This window comes from Aspergillus tubingensis, assembly GCF_013340325.1.
Source record: "Aspergillus tubingensis WU-2223L DNA, scaffold_15, whole genome shotgun sequence".
Lineage (NCBI taxonomy): Eukaryota > Fungi > Ascomycota > Eurotiomycetes > Eurotiales > Aspergillaceae > Aspergillus > Aspergillus tubingensis.
Genome location: NW_023336289.1, coordinates 1,129,550 through 1,147,986, shown reverse-complemented (window position 1 = coordinate 1,147,986; position 18,437 = coordinate 1,129,550). Strand labels below are relative to the sequence as shown.

At 51.3% G+C, this 18,437-nt stretch overlaps 3 protein-coding genes across 3 annotated transcripts; 1 reads left to right on the top strand and 2 right to left on the bottom strand.

Moving 5' to 3' along the window:
• Window positions 1–3,522: 3,522 nt before the first annotated feature.
• AtWU_11211 (cytochrome P450) lies at window positions 3,523–5,406 on the bottom strand (the record flags this gene model as incomplete). The annotated part of the gene is made up of 6 exons (XM_035506313.1): window positions 3,523–3,941; window positions 4,002–4,640; window positions 4,699–4,776; window positions 4,847–4,931; window positions 4,982–5,116; window positions 5,173–5,406. The coding sequence occupies 6 exons, from the start codon at window positions 5,404–5,406 to the stop codon at window positions 3,523–3,525; spliced, it is 1,590 nt and encodes a 529-aa protein (XP_035362206.1).
• A 1,777-nt stretch (window positions 5,407–7,183) lies between these two features.
• Window positions 7,184–8,074, top strand: AtWU_11210 (uncharacterized protein; the record flags this gene model as incomplete). Its single annotated transcript, XM_035506312.1, has 2 exons — window positions 7,184–7,381; window positions 7,451–8,074. The coding sequence occupies 2 exons, from the start codon at window positions 7,184–7,186 to the stop codon at window positions 8,072–8,074; spliced, it is 822 nt and encodes a 273-aa protein (XP_035362205.1).
• Window positions 8,075–9,124: 1,050 nt separating this feature from the next.
• AtWU_11209 (nonribosomal peptide synthase) lies at window positions 9,125–17,034 on the bottom strand (the record flags this gene model as incomplete). The annotated part of the gene is made up of 2 exons (XM_035506311.1): window positions 9,125–9,382; window positions 9,430–17,034. The coding sequence occupies 2 exons, from the start codon at window positions 17,032–17,034 to the stop codon at window positions 9,125–9,127; spliced, it is 7,863 nt and encodes a 2,620-aa protein (XP_035362204.1).
• Window positions 17,035–18,437: the final 1,403 nt, after the last annotated feature.

Genomic DNA, 18,437 nt, shown 5'->3' with positions numbered 1-18,437 from the left:
TCGTGATTCTCCACCCAGAACGAGCTTCATTGTCGCAAATTCATTCAGTACCCTATTCACTGTTGCATCAATCGTTCAATTGTGTTCTCCGCTATAGCTACCTCAAACCATCCCCGACCGTTTTCTCCTTGCATCATTAGCCATCTCATTCATAAAAGCACTCCACGCACGCACCTCCCCACCAGACAAACATCAATGTAGGAATAAGCGATAGTACCAAGCATATAAAAGCAAGTAGCGTACTCGCCCACTGATACCCCATCACCCGGTACATGCTCATACTTGCAAGTGGCAGGAAAGCATAGAAAATATTCTCTCCTGCAGCAACAGCACCCATGGCACTTCCAGGAAACTGGCTGTAAGATTCAACCACGTAGTTCGACACGCCCGTCACGACGCACGCACTACCGGCGCCTACCAAGGTCAACCCAATAGTAGGTGCAATCCATGGAAGACTCGAATAGGAAGTCCAAGCATAGACGAAAAATTTCATGGTTCCTATTGCCTGGTGCAACTAGTTTGACTTTATACGTATACCAGAATCATGGTAAACTGCTGGAGTCGTGAGACCACTGGTTATACCCAAGAATGGATTTGCCGGTATAATTGCCCAGGTGGTTATGGTGCTGTTCATCCGGATGGTCAACTGGGAGAGAGAGAGCAAGTGTTGCAAGGCATTAGTTAATCTCCACGAGCCTTCCATCGGTCAAAAAGGTAGTCGTGTCAGCGACATCGTCTTCACTTAGAAAACTGTAGGCAAGTAAATAGATAAAATTGGTCGCAGTGTCTTTTTGCTCTACACTACGGCACCGGAGCCAAGTCTCTATGCACGATATATCTTGCGATTAAAACACTCGTTGCATTCGAGTTAAAACGGCGTCAGCAGCCGGGATGGAATGACATATGAGCCATGATTTGGAAATCTCTTCTCACAGACTCTCCTTCCGATGGAATTTTCAAAAAAACGCAAGGTGGGCAACCTTCTTTAGGGTATCCTGAAGGGCGGTGGATTATCACAGCTGTGTCTAATACGGGATGGAATATGTCTGCCGAAGAGGGGAAAGTTGAGCGTGCGAGGGCGCGAAAGATCGACCGGTTAATGGACAGGGAATATTTTGGATCTAGCAGCACGGGAGCGTGGAGTGGCTTCAAGTAGATCACCAGGTGCTGGGTAGCGGGAGCGTAAGAGGCCGATGAAACTGGTCAACAACAGAGCCACATGATTCGCGATGCACGCACTTCTCTGTTCGGGAGGGCTGCCTATGGAGGCACTGGATTGTGTTGAAGTCTACGATTGAAGTCTCCTAGGATAGATGAATAGGTCCCGCCGAATCATGGCAGTCCCGGAGGACAGCGGCCTGCTTCCTCGAATATGGCCCCTCACTCATAGGAACCCAGACCCAGGTTCTCGAGCGAGCAACTGTTCTGGAGAACAGACACATTACTCCTGCAGTCTCCTTTTAATGTCGCGGGACTCGAAGGCCACCATAGGCCCTGTTCATTCATTGCCGGAGCGTGCGAGATATTTATCCGCGCAGTTGCCATAAAGAAATGTTAAATTTACACGGGCCTGGCTTGTAACTCTAACTATGGCGAAATATCAGTATTTCACAGACTATTCTCCGTTCTGGGTTAGTCCTTATACCGCGACACCTGCATTGGCCTGAATGGTGATAAACCCTGTCCTTGCGCCCTGATATTTGCCGCCGCCAGCATGCCGAGATTTGCTTTTACTAACTGCAATTGGATGTGAACAAGAAAACATATCTCCAGACTATAGCAAATTTCATGGCATGGGTTAATCACAGCCACAACGTCAGCGACATTGTTAGAAGCTGGATGCAAGATAGAGTGCAGCAACGGATGATTCCCATTTCCAACTCGTCAGACACACTCGCAATACACGGAAGCCGATACTCTTTAAGGTTGGCTCATCATCACAGCCCACCAACGTTCTGGAAAGCAATATACAACAATGAGTTTGCTAGCACAGCCCGTTTTGCCCGAGCCTACCGTGCGTCTGAATCTTCGGCCATACTGTCTTCATGATGGCCATATCCAACAAGTCAGGAGACGGGGAAAAGCCGGACATCTACTCATGAGACCATTGCATTCGCAAGGACATATCATATGTCCTGTCAAAAGTGGCCTTGCATGATATGATGTAGAGGGCTCCTGTGTCTACCCGCCCGTGGTATTCCGCTCACACCGAGCTTCTCTGCATTGCTGTGCAACTTTGGAGAGGGTGGCCTTGTCCCATCATCTATCTGGGTTCCATCCAGACCAGAAGAGTTGATTGTGTATACTAGCCACACGAAAGGATGACCGGGGGATTTGTCGCTGGTTGATCGTCCGTGATTGAAGAATCTGAGATCTGCTTCTGAATCAATTTCAATTCCTCGCAAACGAAGCGGTCCTGGTCAAGAGCGATGTCCAACACACGGAGGGCGGAGCGGTAGTCCATCTTGCGAGATGTCACGAGGTCGAGCACACCCACGGGACCAGACATGCCCTGCTGGTAGTACTGTTGCAGGACTATTCAACTGAGGGCCAGAAGCGTCTGGCCGCTCTGAGGATCATTGGCGACGTTCCCGGGCCATGGTAGGCTTGACTCCAGCGACCGCCAGCTCCGATACTCGGTGTGGCAGGCGATGTCCGCGTAGAGGCCCTTTTCTATGGCCATGGTTTTATAGAGACAATGTGAAGCGGGAACGACTAGATTCATGTTCAGAGGGGGGAATAAGAAAAATTGGCCAAAGGCTTTTACTTTTACACATAAGCAAAGGCCATACTCGAAGACAACCAGTCCGGAGCACGCAACTGAGACGGCGCATCGTGGAAGAGGAACCCCTTGCATTCAGAGGGGGGGCCACTAACTGACTGTCGCTGTCCCTCCTTCCAGGCAAGATAGATACAATTTGCTGGGTTTCTCTGAACAATATGCATTCTTGCATTCATCCCCTGCTCCATCCCTTGACGCATTCCAATGGAGACTTGAGTGGTTATTCGCAATAATGGCGATCAGCTAGAAAAATGTACATGCATGTCTCAACTGACCACGAGTTAGTCGGAGTCCCCACGGGCAACTGGCGTAAGGGAATTCTGCAACTCAGAGAGGCGACAACCACGACCCCCTTTGTACTGTATTGGGCTCTGATCCGCCGAGGGGATTGGTTACCTGGGCCACCCAGGGACTGTCTAGAGTATTCTGGCGTAGTTTTGGCTAAAACCTCTACTACTTGGGGAGCAGCTTCACCGACGCTGAAAATATTGGCTGTTCACAAGATTGGATGGGACAAGGGAAATGATATCTTGATGGCTATCAGCCACAGACTCGGTAGACCCATATAAAAGCACTACGTCGGTCTACCTGATACATGTAACATACAAATGTATGGTGCTGCTGAAAAAGGGACACCCCCTCAGAGCACCTCAGAATAGATCAATGAGACTATCAGCTAAGATTGGCTTCTAGCAGGACTGAGATGTTCCGCTATGTCCACTTTGCCAGGCCGGCGAGGGCTACATCTTCGCGGCACGAGGCCGGATTCGCGCCTCAATTTCACTATTTTGAAAGAAATACGCACTCGTAAATATATTGAAAGGAATTTCCTGTACGCCAGGCATGCAAGTGACATCGAAATCGAGGAGGATTTTGGCGAAGACGGTTTGGATGACTCTGCTCGCCATGAAGCGACCTGGACAGGTGCTGGTGCCGTATCCGAAGGCTAGAAAATTGTCGGATGTGGTCGTAACACGGGCAGTACAGGACCCCGACGACGCATCGTAAAAGCGGTGGCTGTCAAACATCTCCGGGCTTGGATACAGATCCTGATCTCGGGCCATCCAGTACCATGGCAGCGTGAGGATCGACCCTGGGGGAAAAGTGCGGCCAAGGGAAGGGATGTGGACCGGTTTTATCACAAGACGACTCGAGGAGTCTGGTAGGTTTGGTTGCTTGTTAGTGTCTCGCTAGAACGGGTGGCGGGGAGATTGCGCACATAGACTGGAGCTGTGAAGACGCAGGGTTTCACGCATAAAGCTCTCCAGCTTGGGGCATTGGTTCATCACGTCAGGACAGGTACATTGTCCCGCGGGCAGGGCTGCCTGTAGCTCCTCACGGAGAGGTGCGATGCACTCTGGATTTACCATGATGCGGTATATCATTGCAGACAGGATCACTGTGATCGGTAGAGCAGTTTCAAAGTGAAGGAACATGATCTTGTCAGCTATCCGGCTGATTTGCTTTTCCTCATCGTAGTACCTGGTCTCACGACCAATTGTGTTTTCAGCCATACACTCCTCGACCACGGCATCCAGTAGCGAATAGGACCTATCTTCAGACTTTTCGGAGCGTAATCGACGCACCTGACAGCGAATCTCAGGGATGAGTCTGCTCTTGAGCTCGTTCATGACTGTCCTCATTTTCCGATTTGTCGGAGCAAACCGTGAGATTAGGGAATGCACGGCTCTTGGGAATCTGATGCAAGTGATTGTATGGGACATTATCAAAGAGTGGTAGGACATGTAAAGCTCAAGGAGCTTTTGGTCCAATGCGAACTCAGGGCCCATGATGCACGCAATCATAATCCGCGAGTTGATATAGCTTATTCTTTCCATGACATTGATCACCTGCCATCCTGCGGTTGAGTTGGTCACTTGTCCGGGTTTCTCTCCTCTGCACTCGCATCCACTCACCTTTTTCGCCGGGGCTCACGGAAAACGCGGACGGTATGATTTGATCGACCTGACTGGCGACCTTGTCGGAGAATGCATCTGAGACTAGTATTAGCGCTCCTCTCCCTGAATTCCCTATTTTGGCATCCCAAGGATCCTCGAAACTCACCCAGATAAGGCTTCTTATTGCATTTGATGAGGGCATTGGTCACTGTCTGCGATGCCAGGTCCGAGTGGAGGTGGTGCATATTTTCCTGAAGGGGTCACTAGCCTGACTTTCTCGGCTTCTTGGGGGTGGGCCTACCTTTTCGACTGCTTTGATGAAGCTGAGATGATCTTGTGGAAGATAGCTCCATTCCCTGGCCGACTGTGGTGGGAGGCATATCGCGTAGAACCGGTTGAGACATCTTATAGCCCAAGGTAAGCCATTTTTGGTATACTGTCGAATGAGTAATTGTAATTCCGAATGGAGACAACAGATACATAAACTCTCACCTGTTGGTACGCGTGAGCAGTCTCGTTAACTAGATCGTACTCGGTTGACCTCCATCGCAGCAAAGAGCAAACGTCACTCTTCATACCGACTATGGGAATATCTCCCAATTGCTTTCGGATGCTCCTTCCATAGAGATAGTCGTCCACAACGATGGCGAGGCAGACAGTAAGCGCACTCGCGAGCACAGCCAGCACAGATCCCTTTACAGGATCCCAGTTTGGAAGGAAATCCATGGGAGACCTGAAAACAATGTAGCTGTTATTGAGATTGTACTACCCATCTGTACTGGGGGGAAAGGGAGGAGGAAAATATATTGCTTCCCCTCCCAGTCTGTGCGATTAATCCCTTTTTCCCCTTCTGTCTTATTGAATAACATGCCGCTAGCTCCCCCTTGCAGCGTGAGTGCAAATGAGCTCGTCAGGCGCGTTCTCTTCTCCAAGTTCACCGCATGAAGGTGGATAGGTACTCTACCATGTCGGTGAGACAACAGGCATGCATAGTCCAGATTCATTTTATTGCCTGTTTGTATTCACACTTAAAATCAAAATTAAGGGAGCCCTTACTGACTCTCCCGTGCCTGTTTTGCTTTTCACGTTTGCCTAGATTGACACAATTAAACAAGACCCCGTCTTATAAGACTATAGTTAATAGAAGAGAGTAACTGCTAGTAACAGAATTATGGGTATCATGAATGTCACTTTCCTCGTGACTTACACCATGCATACTGGTACTTCATTCTAAACCCCATGGGCTGGTGGACAGTAGCCCGCTTATGTTCCCCGTCAGGCATCTCAGCAGGCTTCCCTGTAGTCTGAGGCACCAGCACATCGTCGCTTCTCGGATTTACACGACATACGGGAAGGATAATCTTTCCGTACTCGTACTCGTACCCATGCCTGGTGGTGGGCAAGAATCATCACGCGATGTTTAGACGCAGGCAGGTAGCCATTACTCCATATTTCTCCAAAGCTCCCCATGGTGAACCAGATGCGGTCTTCAGTCTCGGTCGTGGGGCTGGAAGGAACGTCCCGGGCTGGCTTCAGTCTTCGACCTCCAGTTCCTGGTTCTGATCCTGGATGAGAAATGTGAAGGTCGTAAAGTCTGTGTGCGAGGGACAACAAGTGGTCGCCTGACGATCGGTGGTCGACTCGAGGAGTGCTGGATAGTGCAGTAGTCGTATTTTACTTCTGGGGCCCGGCGTGAAGAGAGCGGAAGTAGTCGGCCTCGCTGGGGTCCACTTCCAGCCCCAAGAGCAGAGCGTCCAGGACGGCTTTGTGCAGCTGCTCCAACTTTTGAAGGGAATCCTTCATGAACGCCCGGAATCCGGGGAGGGTATTTTCGTCGACCCAACGATTATGATAAAAAGGTTCCTGGTCGCTGCCAATATCGTAGTGCTCTTGCCGCCAAAAGTCCTGTTAGCAAAGTCTTTATGGACCCTGACGTTCTCGTTAAATTAATCGACGCGGCACTGCTGAGTCAGAATATATCTTATGAAGTGGTTAACTGATGCCATTCCCACAACTACAGTTTTTCGATTTGCATGGATCACTGTTGAGGGGACAGTCATACGGCAGCTTCTAAAACAACTTATTATGCCTTCGTTGAATACCGACACTGAACTGGTCACCTATTACGTAGCGAAATTGGCCCACTTATCCCCGTCATCTCAACTTTCGATACTCAGGCGACAGGACTTGGCCTCACTGGATCACGTTCAGACTCGTGCTCTGGTTGTTGACGATGACGCGGAATGGTCTTTGATAGAAGCGCGACGGCACGAGGCCACGATCATCCATTATAGTCGATCACTTTTGCACCCGCTTATTCACGATGACAGTTGTACATGTTGCGGGGATGTTGCGGCCTTGATGAATCAGCCTCTGATTAGATGGAACGCCCTCTCCAACTTGGAAGAGTTTTGCGAAAGCAGTGCCGCATTCGCCCGGTGATCCATATTTGTCGCTCCTATGGTATCTACAGCTTCGCCGAGGGTGTAAGGAGTTGGCCCCAATGCCGTCGGATTACCGATCGACCATCCTCTACGATATACTCACTGACATAGATGCGGCTCACACACTTTCCCTCTTGCTCGGTGCGGAGTTCACTACAAGTTGCCCTGGCATGGTTACGTTAGTACAGATGGCCCCGCCGTCAGACTACGAAGACTTTTGGCTGGCATTTGGTATGCGACACGGGTTTGGAACAAGGGTAAAGGATAAATTCGTTTAACTCAGTGCCACTACTCTTGGGGTTCGGAGAGCCAGCCAATTGATACAGCTGGCGTTGAATATCGGATCGCCTGAAGACTACATTAGTATCAAGGCATGTCTTGACGATGGACGCAAATTACACCATTCTACTGGAGTGTTGAACACCGACTTGGCATGTGAAGAGATTGGCATGAGCCAGCCTCCTACGAGTGAGGCCTTCGCAGCTATCGAGAGGAGAGTGCGAGATTGGAAAGCATACTCTATGGCGAAGCATAATAGGGTGTCAGGAAACCACATCCGGTCACCATCTTCGAGGGCCTCTGTGAGGAAATTACGAAGGAACAAGGGAAACTATCGGGATCATCTTGTACAGCTCGTAAGGGGAGGCATTCTGAACATCTTATGTCTCATCCCCCAGAGAGTGACCATCATGCCACCATCAGAAGGTACCGCTCTGACAGCGACCTCGTACAGAGACCTTATGGTTGGGGATTGCATCCTAGTCGGAAAGATCTTCAAAGTATTTCGACCTACATTAGTCGCGAGCGCAGATGCCCGACTAATCTGGACCCTCTCCTCATTACGGGGGCCTTCATACCAGTACGGCTTGGAGCGGTCGAACGAAGGGATCATGATACAACAACAACTCTCATCGAGCATATTGCTGCGTGCCTTGCAGAGGGTCCATTGATACATTCACTGCGGCCAGCTGTGGACACATCAGGACCTCCAATTCAAGTTTCGTTTTTTTTTTTCCCAGTTCCCCCTGGTACTGTGGAGAGTGAAGCCTGGTCCAGGAGTCAAGTTGGGTTGCAGGAGTTCCGGAATTATAAGACCCTGTAGAGGATTACTGTTAACTTTCTCCCTTACTTTGAGGACTGAATCCACTCGGTTTACCCATGACTTGTTCTTTCATTGATACCGTTCTAGATAGACACTTCTAGTTGTGCTAGGGAATCTTCGCAGGCTCAATAAGCTGCTGTGCTTGCTTCATTAGTGTTTACAGTCTATAATCTACTTTCCTGATGATCATTACACACAACAGTGGGGTTAGCCTCTCGGCCATTTTTGTTGTGGTTTTTTGAGGAAGATCAATTGTTGTTCTTCATATCTGAAAACACGAGGCAACAAGCTTGTCGGCTGTCTTCCGTTAAGGTTTTTTCTCGAAGTCATTCAACGAGAAGGGCGTCCCGGATAACCCCCAGCCTGCGCAGTGATATACAAGAAAACTTGAGTAAGTACCGATGGTCTATTCTCGTATCCATAAATTAGTTACCTTGCCGCTCAGCGTCGTGCAGATGGCGACCGGATCGTGTTGGCAGAGATGAGCCAGTTTATCAAATTCGATCAGCTCGCGGATGGCTCTCATCCCATAGACCATGGATACAGAGAGATGGCATTCAGGCATGTGGCTAAAGTACGGCTGAGCGGACGGCAAGCCCTGTTTCGCACACTCTATGGTATATTTATATCGTAGCTCATACAAGTTGCTATTCGTGTATACCGAGTAAAGTCCAATGCGACTGATCTAAGATATATAATCCTATCATGGCCCGTTCTCGGCAAGCGACGACGGCTTCGAGCAGACGAACCGAACGGAAGACTACATTATTGTTCTCAAGAGAAGCCAGACTCCATACAAATTATATGCAGAGAAGCTCCAGGCAGCGAAGCGCTGAGTCAAATCGGCGGCTCCTTGTGTCGACAGATATAACGTCTGACCCGCTTCTCCTGGAGGACATTATTGACTGAGCAGCGTGACCGACCCTGTCTCAGCTGCAACATGACCGACCGAGCCATTGCATCCATCCGCAAGCCGAATTGCCTTCATCTCAAGTGGTTCGATTTTATCATCTCCGTGGAGAGCCATCCGAGTCGCATAGCTAGAGAGCAGTGTCAGAAACTCTGTTGCTCGCTCTCCACTGCAGAATGAAGTCCAATAACGGAAATCGATCTCGATATGCGATGGTGACACCATCACTGCAATGCAGATATCATACTGACAAGGCATTAGCGTGGAAGGGAGCGGCAAGAGGGAACGCTTACCTCTGTCGGGTCATGAACCTCCAGCACCTTTACCTTGATCCCGTCTTGGCTGTGCTGGTCGGCATTGCCGGCTTGATGGGCAGATTGGACCGTCAAGCAGGTGTTAAAGAACCCCTTTGGATCGTGTCCTGCCCGGGAAAGAATTTCTGGCAAAGAGCAGTGCTGATTTGCCATGCGTCGATTCATCTCCGTTTGGTTTTCTCGTAGAACATCTAGCAGTGTGCGAGACTGGCTTAAACGCAGAAAGCACGGCAAGACATTGAAACAGGAGCCGACCAGTTTCTGGATGTCTGGCAGTGGAAGGTCACGGCCGGAAAGCAGTGTAGCAAAACAGACCTCGTTTCTGTCGGTATAGTGCCGCAAGACCAAGGCCCAGGCGACTTGGAAGACGTTGGTCAGAGTGAGTTGATGCGATTTCAGGAATCGATCTAGCCCGCTACGGTTGGGAACCATGATTTTCTTTGAGCGCAACTGACCGTGACTACGGTTACGCTTCCGGTCCCCGGGAAGTACACATGGCTGACAAGCAGCCAGGAGGTCGGTCCAATGCTGCGTCTGATTTGCACGGTCTTGGGCTTGCAAGTGCGATATGTATGCGCCGTAAGAGGGAGCGATCTTCGGAGATAGACCTTCTTCTCTCAATATGGAAGCCAGCTCGCTCAACAAAACGTCCATTGAAGTAGCATCAATGAAGCCTTTTCCGAACGAGAGCTTACAGAGGGTCCGATCGTCCGAGGTTTTGCCCACAGCCATCTGCTGGGAAGGAGAGATGTCCCACGAATACCGGGGCGGCAGCTCTCTTAATTGCTGTAGAGTATCTGAAAAGGAATAACAAGAGGGCAGGACAGTCACATCTAGGGATGGTAGCTTCAGTACAACACTGAGAAACTTTCCTTGCCTGCCAGGATGTTCAACAAGGACGGTTCGCAAAGTAGCATGACGTCGGCTGAGCTCCCGCCAGGCCTTCGCAACCCGGGCAGGCTCAATCACCCCTTGATCTGATAAAGTGATCTCAAGTATACTCTGCACGCGATGGCGAGATGCGGTTCCTGTAATACCAGTGACGAGTCCACAGTGGGCATCAGAGCACGGGTAGATACTCTCGATCGAGGAGACGGAGGAGATGCGTAGCGCCGTTTTAATTTTCTCTTGCAACAGATCGAGTTCGCTGTAGCGAAGCGGTGCCAGCGGAATGTCACTCAGCGTCAGCTGGCTGTCCTTATCTATCAATTCCACTGCCGCCTCATGCAGAGATTGCTGGTATGCGCTGATCCAGCGGCCAATCTCGGGCTTACGATGCGTGTGCCCGCTGTACCAGACCTGGACACGAAGGCAGCCGTTGCGGACGTCTACAGCTACGTCGAATAGAGTCTGGCGTGGCATATCGGCTCCGACGTCCAATCGCTCGTCCAGCTGCAGGGGGGTGTGCGAAAAGAGTGCGCCCGGTCGTTCCAGCTGTTGGTACCGCCCACTGTAGTTGAACAGGATCTCCATGCGATCATGGCCAGCGAATGCTGAGCGAAACTCCGGTTTGAGGTGCCGTGAGCTGAAATAAGCTAGCCCATTGTTCAGCAGACTCCGGGAGACATCCTTGACACGACGGACCAGCTCACGAAGGCCGAGTGAGGCTGTGCTGTCCTCCACCGTGCAAGGCCGGACGATCGTAAACCAGCCCACAGTCCGGGAGAGGTCGATCCCCTGACGACCAGCCTCTCTGCCATGTCCCTCACTGAAGATTGTTGGCGTCTCTCGGTCCTTGAAGGTGCGAGCCCAGGAGTGCAGCAGAGCTGCTTGGAAGATCTCTTGTGGCTGGGAATTCCATGTCACGTTCGCCGGACCCAGTAACTTATGGGTGGTGGCTTCATCGACAGTGAATTCATGACATTCAGCATCCCCGTATGTGTTGTGTTTCGGAGACAGATCCCAGTAATCATAGTTGGCCGGACGCACTTCGAAGGGAAGGACCTCCTGTGGCGTTGAGTAAACCCGACATTCAGTCTCCAGAAATTGTACCCATTTCGCGAAAGAGACAGGTTCCTTCATGGAAGGGTCATGACCTTCCAAGAACTCCTCTATGTCGTCTAGGATAATGCGCCAGGACACCAGATCCACGACCATATGGTGACCGATGAAGAGCGCGTAGTCACCATCTTTCGGAGTATGGATGAGGTCTAAGGACAATACTGGGCCCGTCCGCAAGTCCAAGCAGTTATGGGACTCTTCTGCAAGTACACGAGCCTGTTCAATCCGTGCTACGTGATGTTCTCGTATCCGTAGCGAATGATCTGCCGCCGACTGATACTTTAACCGTAGGTCACCCGATTCCCCGACGACGAGCCGGGTCCGAAGCATTGCATGATGATGGACGATCTGATGCAGCACTCGATTCCAGTCATCCAGGTTGACTTGCCGGTTGACCTTGACCAAGAAAGTCTGGTTGAATCGGTTTTCTGCCATGCTCGCCGATGGAAAAATTAGTGACTGGATTGGACTCAACTTGAACGGAATCTCTTCATCGACGGCATCCAGATTGTTAAGAAGTGTATCCCCTCGAGGCAATTGAGCGTTCTCACAAAATTGAGCAATCGTGTTGTGGGTCAGAAACTCCTGCATAGACAGTGGAATATCCGCCTTCCTCGCAAGTGAGAGCAGCTGCATGGCGGAGATCGAGTCACCACCCAGCGTGAAGAAGCTATCATCAACCCCAATAGCGGTCTCTGGCAGCGAAAGCACCCGGGCATAGAGCTTCTGCAGGCGGGCTTCGAGCTCAGTCGAGGGTGCACGCTTCGAATAATTGGCTCCGAGATAGATTTCGAGGTCCTTACGCTCTAATCCGCAGATTTGCTTCTTCAGGGGCCTTCGATCCGTCTTGCCAGAAGGACTGAGTGGAATGTAGCGAGTAGGAACCAAGATCCAGGGAACCATGTAGGGTGGCAAGGAATGATGCAGATGCTCGCGCAAACGCGCCATTTCCGCCTTGTTGGAGTCAGAGGGATGAAACAAAAGACTGGCCTCGTTATCACCAAGCGAAGGTTTGGCGTCAACCTGTCTGAAACAGATGTACAGCACGACCTTAGACCCTAGGCTGTGCTGAAATGACACAAGATCCGCGGCAACCTCGATGTTGGGCATGAATTGCTGCGCGCAATGCTCAATCTCTCCCAGCTCGAGGCGTTGCCCACGGACCTTCACTTGGTTGTCCTTTCGACCGACGAAAGAAAGCGAGCCATCGGGATTGAAGCGTGCCAGATCGCCTGTCTTGTATAGCGTGCCCTCGCCTAGGCAGAACTCCGAGGCCCACGATACATTACGAACAAAGGCCAATGCCGTCTCCTTTGGTCGGTGCAGATAGCCTCTCGCCACGGTGGGACCTCCAACCACAAGTTCCCCAACTACTCCCACAGGCTGCAGCTGATTGTGGTTGTCGGGACGGACAATCCAGCACGTTGCAGCAGGAGGACAACCGATAATAGTCGAATCGGTGGCCAGCTGAGTCACTCGATGGATAGTTGTGGCTATCGTGCATTCCGCCGGGCCATATGCAAAGTGGAGTTCAACTCGTGGGAACCATTTTTGCAGATCGGATGGAGACGTTGCCTCCCCTGCGAGAATGAGAGTGCGAAGAGTTGGAATTGCCGGCGGTGACAGTGTTCGTGCCACCGATGGAGTCAAGGTCGCCCAGTTCACTTCCATGGCTGCAATGGCTCCTTCCAGATCGTTCAAGCGCTGCTCATCCGAGGGAATACATATACAACCTCCTGCGGCCAAAATGAAAGCCACTTCCCATACAGTGGCATCCCAGGCAGGAGATGAAAACCACAAGCTCCGGGTGGCGGGCCCCATTGACGAGAGCTCCTTGTGAGCGCTGAGCGTCGAGTGGGCCATGCAATGTTCAATAGCCACGCCCTTCGGCGTACCAGTTGATCCCGATGTGAATTGCACATACATAGTGTCGTGGCCTGAAACCAGAGGTCGATTGTAGTTATCGTATTTATCTCCTGTTGTACAGCCTCCCTCCTGGAGCACCACATGCTGGTCGGTGATTATGGAGCATCTGGCCTCCGTGGAAGGGGAACATATCACGATTTTTGCGTCGCTGACTTGCATCATATACTGCAGTCGCTCGGATGGAAATAGAATGTCCAGAAGGACGAATGCGGCGCCCGACATCATAATTCCCAATACGGCAACAGGGAACCATTTGGTTTTCTCCATGAAGACACCAACCACCATGCCGGGGCCCGTTCCATGTATGGTCTGCAGGCAGCCTGCCAGGGACCTCGAGCGCTCATACAGCTCGTGGTACGTAAATGAGCCGTCCCAGGAACAGACAGCGTTTGCGTACGGATGTTTGCGGGCGAATATGGCGATACGCTCATGGATCGGGAGAAGAGCATCGATGTCGACCGGCGTTCTGTGGTTCCATATCTGCAACTGTTGACAGTCCGACTGGCTGTGGGTTTGCAGGGCATCCAGTCGGGTGGTTTGATTGGATACAACTTGGCGAAGCACGGTCTCAAGCTGTTCCAGTAAGCTCTCGACCTCACGCGAGGGAAGTACGGCTTCATCGTAGACAGCCATAATGTCGACCGCCCCCGGCCCCAACTGGGGAATGACAGTGAGTACGTGCGAATTGAACTTTAGTTGCTCCTCCTGGTTTCCCGGGGTGTCATTGAGGAGTGTCCCTTCGACTTGTAAGGATTTGGGTTGAATAACGAGCATGCTTTGGAAAGTACAGGCCAAACTTGCCTCCGAACTCACGCGGCGGATATGCTGTAAACCGGTCTGCTCAAACAAAACAGTCCGAGAGTCGAGCGCCTGGATGTCATCCAACGTCTCTTGAACGGATGCACTCGGCTGCAGACGGACGCGCAGAGGGTAAGACGCAATGGCCGGGCCGGCCATTCTCTCGACTCCGTCGACGGGGGCGGTGCGCCCGGAAACAGTTGTGCCAAAGACCACATCGTTGGAGTTGGTCCGTGATGACATAACAATTGCCCAGGAGAGCTTGATCTTGTTGGCTAATGTACTTCCATGTGCATCCGGGTGCCCGTGAAGGCGCACCTGGCGGGTTATGGAGGCGGTCACGCCCGGCCTCACCCATCCGGGCGGGCAAGCCGGAAATACTGGCGCTTCCAGATCTCCAAACTCGCTCGACCAGAATTCCATGGATGATGACTTGTTTATTTCCGAGATATATTTGACAAAGCGACTTAATGATGCGCGTGGGGGAACAGAAACGGATTTGTATCCGTCGTCGATATCGCCGAGCAGCTGCGAATATGACCAGCCATCGAACACTGCGTGATGAAGGGTGAGGATGAAGAGTGGCACCCTGCTCTGTTCATCCTCCGCTACCTGAAAAGAACAGAGAGGAGCACCCAGAACGTTTGTAGACATAGATCGACAATCGGCTGTCCACCCAGCCGGACCTTTGACGACCACCTGAAGAAGACGGCCGTCCTCGAGCTGGACGATGCGTGTCCGATAAATAGGATTAACCGCTACAATAGCTTCACAGACTGAATTGAACCGCTCCAGGTCCACGGACTTCGACAGACGGAACACAAACCTCCCCACAAAGGAGTCAGGGCTCTTGCTCGATAGTGAAACGAGGCCCTCCTGCAGGGGCGTACAGGGGTAGATGTCTTCGATATGCTCTCTGGGCACCTGGCATTGGCACGATGCTGCCTCTACCGTGCTATTCACGTCGCTGATCAGCGCGAATGGGGTGGGATCCACCATAACTTCATACTTGCGAACAACCAATGCCAGCTGTATGGGAGTCTGATGGAGCAGGACCTCAGCCGCTGAAAGAGACAGGCCTCGTTCTCGAGCCTTGGCTGCCAACGCAATGGCCAGAATGGAGGTGCCCCCAAGGGCAAAAAAGGTGCTGTGGCTGACAGGTCTCTCCTGGCGTAGTCCCAGGACTTCCTTGAAGAGGCTGCATATTGTCGCCAATGGCTCAGTGTCTTCTTGGTCGGCTAGTTCCTCTCCGTAAGGCCTGGAGGGAGCTTCGGCCATTTCTTGCAACGCCTCACTCAACAACAGTCGGCGGTCGACCTTCCCTGTGGGCCCGAGTGGAAATCGCTTCCAGGGGAGATACAAGGTGGGAACCATGAATGGGGGCAACCGCTCGGACAACCAGGCCTGGAAATCGGACATGGAAGGATAAGAGCTTGTATCCTCTCCCACCTGCACGAACAGTGTGAGGATTTTGGTATTCTTCATTGGAAGAACATCAGCTATGGCACTGGTATCCGCACGCAGCTCTCGGGCGCAGTGCTCTATCTCCTGTAATTCGATACGCTGCCCATTCACCTTCACTTGCAGATCTTTGCGGCCGACAAAGCGTAGTGTGCCATCCTCCACGTTGTATTTGACCAGGTCTCCGGTTTTGTAAAACCGTGTATCGGAGGACAGCCCAAACAGCGAGGCCCACGGGGGACGCTCAATGAACGCCTGCTCTTCCGGCCGATTCCTATACCCTCGCGCGACGATAGGGCCGCTGACTACAAGCTCCCCTGTTTCATCGAGAGGCTGCAGCCGGTCGTGATTTTCCGGATTGACGACCCAGCATTGGCCTCCGTATGATCGACCGATATTGTATGGATCCGATCCTTCCACACGAGACTGCACCGTACTCACGATACTGCATTCGGCCGGCCCATATGCGACGAGCAGCTGAACATGCTGGGCCCACGTGGACACATCATCCAGATGCAGGGATTCTCCACCAAGAACGAGAGTCTTCACATTCGGGACGGCTTCTGGCGCGAGCGACTTAGCCACTGAAGGGGTCAACTCCAGCCAATTCGCCCTCAGCTGTCGGATGGCGGGGGCAAGATGATCGAGGCGCTGTGATTCCGATGGCACGCACACACAGCCGCCCACAATCAGGGGAGCCAGCATCTCTTGGATACTGATGTCAAATCCGTACGAGGCGAATTGCATCACGCGACTATCGGCGTTGATTTTCTGGGCCTCGCTGTGCGCCAGGACGCTTGCTAAGAAGGATCGGTGCTCTACCACGATTCCCTTGGGTTTGCCTGTAGACCCAGAAGTGTATGCGATGTATGCTGCGTTCTCCGGGATGGATGGACCGGCGACAATGAAGTCCGTCGAACAAAGGGAAGAGATCTTGCTGTCTGTAACGACCAAGGTATGTGCGTTCTGGCCCAGTCGTGTGCTGAGGTCCTGGTTTGAAGGCGAGGAGATGATGATTTGAGCCTCGACGTCAGCATATATGTCGGCCAGACGCGCTTCAGGATAGGATGGATCCAAAAGTACAAACGCTCCGCCGGCTTTCAGTACTGCCAGAATAGCGACGATCGTCCATCGAGATTTCTCGTAACAGACCGGCACCACCATCTCTGGCTGGATTCCCGCGGTCTGGAGTTCTTTCGCCAACCCATTGGATAGTTGGTTCAACTCGGAGTAAGATAAAGTACCGTCCCACGCACAGACTGCCTCGGATGCGGGCCGTTTAGCGCATTGTTGCTGAATGAGAGTATGGATACATGTATGGACTCCGGGTATCTTGATCTGACTGTTCCATTCGTACAGAAGTCGGATGTCCTCATCGCTAATATCTCCTCTTGCCATTGACCTCCCAGGGCAATGCCTCGACTGCCAATCCGAATCTGAGGAGGGTTTTACTTGTTGGTGAGAATCTTTATATTCGCCATTCTGAGATGTAGTATCCGGGGTTGCGGTATCTGATGGCTGGTCCGTCTCCCTTTGATGGGATATTTTGTTGGACTTAGCACCGTGACCCGGCATTAACTTGTTAATAGACATTTTCTCAGTAGCCGTAAGTTCAGGATTCATCGGGCCATGGTGTGACAGGGCTCGTTAAGCTTATACTCGGAGCACTAAACAGGTATATGTACCCGGTACAAGACTTCTTTTAATGTTGCCGGTTGTAGGCGCCTCACTGTGGAAACCAAAGAATCCCTCCACGCGCATAAATTACATGAAATCAATTGAATATGTCCCTACGGGGCTAGCTGATGCGGTGTCTGTACTTGGAAATGATATGAGTTCAGCCTCCCTAGTCCTTGCTTGTTAGTCATTTTCACTACTCTGGCTGCAGCTCTCTGTACAGGATTGTGACTGTTTGGAATTGCGATCATCATTAATGATGCGATATACATGCTGCCCAAGCGTGATCAATCCTGGTTTGGATAGTGCAGCTTGTAGGGGCACTTTCTCTAATATCTCAGTACATGTTGTCCATTCGGATACTCATGTTTCTGTAATAGAATCCCTTGCGTACTGCATGGCTCCCTGCTTGAAGAAATTCCTGATGATTCCTTCCCACATTCCTGAAGTCAAATATGCGTAAGCATCTTCTACGCCCACTCGACAAAGGTTAACAGGCTTGGTGCGATGTTTATCTTACTCTTCCTCTGCTATGGGGATGTTGAGTGTGCGTGTGTAACCCACATTTTGACGTTCTCACATTCGAGAAGGGGACCGCTTGGCTTGCCCGTGGATACAAGCTCACATGGCCTTTGCCTCATGGAATGTGGACGCTTTTCGGCGGAATAAAATCTCTCGTGTATGGTGAGATGTTCCAAGCACGATGCAGGGTAAGTCTAGGTTACATTAATTGCATGTGGTTCAGCTCCCTTGTAGCGACATGACATGTCCCATGTACGGCGAGGTTGTGTGAGCACGATGCAAGGTAAAGTACTAGACTAGCTCCCTTGCGGTGAGATGCATCAGGTACGGTGAGGCTGCCTGAGCATAATTTATGGTAAATTTTAGTTGTAGCCATGTCATACGGTTTAGTGCGGACTGGTGGTGTACAGGGCACAGGGAGCTGTGCTTTAGATAAGCGTAAGGGACGTAATGGTATCCCACTATATAGAGTGACAACCTTGGGGTCTTAAGATCCCCATACTTTGTATCAAGTACTAATAGACAAACAGAACCCAGAAAGAAAGATAAGCCATACGTGTCATCGGGTTGTAGGGTCCTTTTTTACCTATGTTCACGGTTTC